The sequence below is a fragment of the Sprattus sprattus genome (genome assembly GCF_963457725.1).
Source record: "Sprattus sprattus genome assembly, chromosome: 3".
Classification (NCBI taxonomy): domain Eukaryota; kingdom Metazoa; phylum Chordata; class Actinopteri; order Clupeiformes; family Clupeidae; genus Sprattus; species Sprattus sprattus.
This window is the reverse complement of record NC_137922.1, coordinates 22099186-22104185: the sequence shown is the minus strand read 5'-3', so window position 1 is coordinate 22104185 and position 5000 is coordinate 22099186. Positions and strand designations below refer to the sequence as shown.

General features: G+C 48.2%; 2 protein-coding genes across 2 annotated transcripts in view; one reads left to right on the top strand and one right to left on the bottom strand.

Moving 5' to 3' along the window:
* The window catches only part of als2b (alsin Rho guanine nucleotide exchange factor ALS2 b), a 27712-nt gene extending 25223 nt beyond the window's left edge, over positions 1–2489 (bottom strand). The window contains exons 1-4 of the mRNA XM_080835976.1: positions 2302–2489; positions 1575–1640; positions 1083–1234; positions 1–823 (exon numbers count right to left, since the gene is read on the bottom strand). The exon at positions 1–823 is cut by the window's left edge and continues 268 nt beyond it. Coding sequence (XP_080692102.1) covers positions 1–823; positions 1083–1234; positions 1575–1591 — 992 coding nt within the window. The 5' untranslated portion in view covers positions 1592–1640; positions 2302–2489. The remainder of the gene's footprint in view (positions 824–1082; positions 1235–1574; positions 1641–2301) is intronic.
* Positions 2490–3686: 1197 nt separating this feature from the next.
* The window catches only part of cdk15 (cyclin-dependent kinase 15), a 37012-nt gene continuing 35698 nt past the window's right edge, over positions 3687–5000 (top strand). Inside the window, exon 1 of the mRNA XM_080835970.1 lies at positions 3687–3775. Coding sequence (XP_080692096.1) covers positions 3730–3775 — 46 coding nt within the window. The 5' untranslated portion in view covers positions 3687–3729. The remainder of the gene's footprint in view (positions 3776–5000) is intronic.

Sequence of the window (5000 nt, the reverse complement as noted above, 5' to 3'; positions counted from 1 at the left end):
TGGGATAGAGGGGGCCAGGGGGCAGGGGAAGAACCGGGAGCCATGGAGGACGAGGACAAGGACGAAGGCCTGGGGGGGCTGTGGCTGTGTGTGGACAGCAGCGGCTCTGACGGGGAGCTCCTCACCTTCGGCTGCCGCGTCGACCCCTTCCCCGGATTACCCTCGGAGCTCCGGCGCACCTCCCCGATCTCCCCGACCTCCACCCCTAGGGGGCAGTAGTGGTTGTCTGAGATGATGACGTGGTCCTCTTTGTCAGTCATGGTGTACAGCATCTGGTTGCACTGGCCGCACTTGTCCGGAGGCGGTCGCCGTGGCTCCTGAGACGGGGCTGGGCAGCGCACCAGGGCCAGGCTGTGGAAGGCCCCGCAGGCTACCTGGAGCACGTGCTTGCCCGCCAGGTGCTCCACCCTCTGGGGCCTCCACACGGGGAAGGCGTTTGTGGGGAGGCCGAGCTGCTGACCGCTGCCCCAGGCCCACACCTCATGCCGGGCAGAGAGAGCAAGTGTGTGCTGCTCCCCACATGCCAGCTCCAACACCTGTACCACCTGGGCAGAGGCAGAGGGGTCCTGGTCGACCACACCCACTGGGGTGGGGTTAGGAACTGTGCTGAGTCCTGATAGGCCGCACTGACCGTGGGTGTTGTCCCCCCACATGTGCACACCCCCGTCCTCAGTCACGGCGCCGCTGTGGAAACCCCCGGCAGCCACGCCCACTACACGCTGCCCGCTTAGCCCAGCCTCCAAGACCGGCTCGGACATTGCCGCTGGCGCCGGCATCTGGGTCTGTTTCCATGACAATTCGCCAAAACTGTACACCTGCCCACCTGAAAGCAATAGAGTAGAAAATTAGAGAACCAGTAAAGCGCTCACATTGCATGCAAAATAAAACTAAGAGGAATTATTCTTTTTATGACAAGTAAACACGGCAATATTTAAGCTGAATACACATCACTTAACAGTTTCACACAGAGGAATGCAGTAGCAGAGCACCTGTGATCATTATGGAAAATAATAACTGCTATTGTATTTTGCATTTCAAAATCAATAATTGGCCTCTGGCTCCTTCCTCCTCCTCTTCCTCACCCTCCACCAGAAGCACTCCATGTCTGTTGCCCAGGGCTGCCAGCAGCACCGGCCGGGAGAGGAGCACTTTCTCTGGGGTGACGCTGCAGGAGTAGCCCTTCCATGTGTGGAGCAAGCCACGCTCCCCTGAGCCCTCCTCCTCCTCTCCAGAGCTACAGCAGAAGAGATCAAACAAACAAACAAAAAAAGAGACACTGATGATCAAGACATAGAGAGACAAAAAAAAACTATGCCTCAAGCAGCAGTGTGAACACATCTATAAATAGAAGAGGACACTCAAGGAAAAACAGACAAGCCAAGTAATTGCAAAACCTTATTTGCAATCCACCCACACACTCTCTCTCTCTCTCTCACACACACACACACACACACACACACACACATACATAACCCCCCCCCCCCCCCCCCCCCCCCACACACACACACACACACACACAGACAGACTTGAGCAGCATTTCTCTACTGCCACAAATCTTTAACAAAGATCCTTACCTCTTCTGTTTCTCCATCTTTATGGTCTCCCCATCCTTAAGATGTGTGTGCAAACGACGATCAAACCTACAACAGAGAGTGTCGAACATCATTGGTTATTGTTGTTCACACACACGTTTTCTAAAATTAGCGGTGTTTGGGTTGGTTAGATTGACGTTGCACGTGACCAAAGCCGGTTGGGTAACAGGGAATGATCACGAAATATCACGCTGTTTGTACACTCGCTGACAGCAATGTTGAACGTGACCCTACATGTGGCATTGATTTTGTACAAGGTCTTCAAGTTCTCAGGTAACTAGGACTGACAAAATGCTGACATTGAAGACCAGGCAGTTGAGAGTTAGACAAAACACGCAAAAAGTGTTTGGCACCTCGATTAAAGAAATAACTAGATATTACACTGCGTTAGCGTTGGGTGTCACACCTTTACGAAGATTACATTAACGAATTAACAACGCCAACAAGCACAAACATAACAATCTGAACTAACGTTATTCCTTAATAACAGACTGATTGCCAGTATTGTTGTTTCTTCATCTGATTTTTCATATCAGGAAAAAGCGCTACGTTATATTCAATTAGGACGTTAAAAAATAAACAACATTATCATAATCCTAATCTATTAATCTCTCAACACAGCTAGCAAATCAGCTAAATTAGCCAAAATTCCTGGTATATTTGTAGTTACCCAGCTAACATTAAAGAGAAATGGCTCACTGATCTTTACCTGCAATTGTTATTCTTCAGTTGATACTGAACTGTCCAGTTGACGCCGGAAATTGTCTATGATTTACAAGTGTTACGTTGTATTAAAGAGAAACATCCAAACAAATACAGTAGGTTCTCAATCTGCTGCTAATGTTAGTACTCCGAGAGATCATCATTTGCCTTTGCAGCTAACGCTACATTAGCACACACCCGATTACACTGTTGTTGTGATGACTCCCTTGACGGAGGGCAGCGAGGCTCAAATGTTGCGCGTTTCGTTTTCACTTCAAGCGTAGAGGCGTAAACATGCACTACTATGCCATCCTGTCTGGGCAGATGACGGCTGAAAACAACACTGCTAGGATTTTTTTCTTGAAATGTGTCAGGATGATTGCCAATCATATTTGAAGGATACTCCGACTGTTACATCCACGTCACAATGCAGTCTTAAAAATAGTGGTAAATTCTGGTTGCATTAAGGTTTTGTTACAGATTAGCTTCTCCTTGGTCAATTGCAGGCTAGGTTACTTATGGTAACTGACTTATAGAATGACGTATCATTCAAATGTTATGTAGTACGAGCCTAACAACAGTTATTCTGTCTTTGAGGCTAGCTATTTTTATTCTAAATTCCAGTATTGACAAATACCATATGTAAGGTCATTGCATTTAACAATGGTTAAATGGTTTTGTTAGGAATAATATTTTTTTGAAATATTCGTTGTTGTAAGTATTTAAGGTAAGAGGAACTTAAGTGATTCAGTATGCAGGACATTTTTTTAAAATAAAGGTTATGTGTAAAGCTGTCCCAGGAAGATTGCAGAAATACCCTCACATACATGCACACACGCGCACACACACACACATACACTCAATCAAACAGGGCAGTGTTTAAACACCCCCACACAGCATTTACACACAGACAGAATGACACACAACTATGTACTCTGCTCTCTCAGCAAGATGCCTCAACCTTTCAAACACTCATCAGTAACCCTCGACTCCTCCCATTGGCTGCCGACTCTCATCCGGCAGTGCTGATTGGCTGCCAGCCCTCACAGTCAGCAGTGTCGTCTGCAGGAGACAGGAGGGACAGAGAGAGGGAAAGAAAGGGGCGGGAGAGAGGGAAAGAGAGAGAAAGAGAGAGAGAGACTGTTAGGATAACAGCAGATCAAAGGAAACTGTGGGTGGGAGGCTGGAGAGATAAGGAGAAAAGGAGAGAGAGAGAGAAATATAGAGAAAGAGAGAGAAGTGTTTTCAGTGTTGATAGTGTGTTTTGCTGCAGGTTGACTGAGGCAGTGAGAGGAGCAGTAGAATGAGTGTGAGGAGGACGGGGCAGGAGCCACTGTGAGGATGACTTGAACGTAAACAGGCACCACAGCGAGCGCTATCCCCAGCGAGCGCTATCCCCAGCCACTGACTGTGCCACGGTCCAGCTGCTGACAGCATGCAGAATATTCGTCAAGCAGCGACAGACGCCTTCCACCGACTGGGTGAGCAGACCTTACCTACTCCAGCCACTACCTCTCCATTACTCACTCTTTCTTTATCCTTCTCTTTCTCTCTCCCTCTGACTACCTCTCCAACTCTCTCTACCCCTTTCTCACTGTTTATAAATAATAGTGTGAACCTACTAATACAATCACGCTGTTTCTCTCTCTCTCTCTCTCTCTTTCTCTCTCTCTCTCTCTCTCTTTCATTCACACGCACTCCCTCTTCTCTGAGTCTCTTTAAAACACACCGGCTGTGTTCACAACGACTATGTGATCTGGTTTATTATGCTAGGGTGATAAGAGTTAGTGGGTACCTGCGGCTGCTCTGTGAGGCTCACAGCCATACCGGCTCCTTACACACTGTTAGTACATTCACTTTAAGATTAGGCTTGGATCTGCGCCTGTCGGTATGATATAAGAGCCACACATGCAGATTGTCACATGACTTGGGGCATAATAGCCATGGGGTCTTTTAGTCCTAATATCCTGTGACATAGCCGTCATGTGTCACAATTCCAGTGCCCTTGTCGATAAGTGACAAGTGATCTGTACTTAGCTTCTGCAAGTGCAGACTGGGCAAGATTTTGTGTGTGTTTGTGCGTGTGTGTGTGTGTGTGTGTGTGTGTGTGTGTGTGTGTGTGTGTGTGTGTGTGTGTGTGTGTGTGTGCGTGTGTGTTTGAGTATTTGTCCTGTACTCAAGCAGTGTTGCCTTTTTGCTGTTGTGCTCGGCCGCCCTCCACTGTCGCGGGAACCCATGATCCTGGGTGCTCAGGTGGCACTGGTGTTTACTGCTGCTGTGTGAGAGAGAGAGGGTGTGTGTGTGTGTGTGTGTGTGTGTGTGTGTGTGTGTGTGTGTGTGTGTGTGTGTGTGTGTGTGTGTGTGTGTGCACTGGTGTTTCCTGCTGCCAGCCTCGGGCACGGAGGCGTGCAACGCCCGTCGAGCGTGAGTTACAGCCCGTCGGCATGGTGACAGGCATAATGGGCAGGTTGTTACCATGGGTGTGAGATGTTCCATCACAGAGGAGATGGAGACGCCGACTCATTAGGGAACTGAAACCATTAAAGGAGAAGGGAGAAGTGGAGGAGAAAAGGAAAGTGCAGAGAGGGAAGATGGATGTAAGTTATGGATGAAGAGAGCGAGAGACGGACTGAGAGAGCGACTAGAGCGGACACGTGACAAATTATATAAGATATGCACTTTATTATATATAATATACTAGATAGA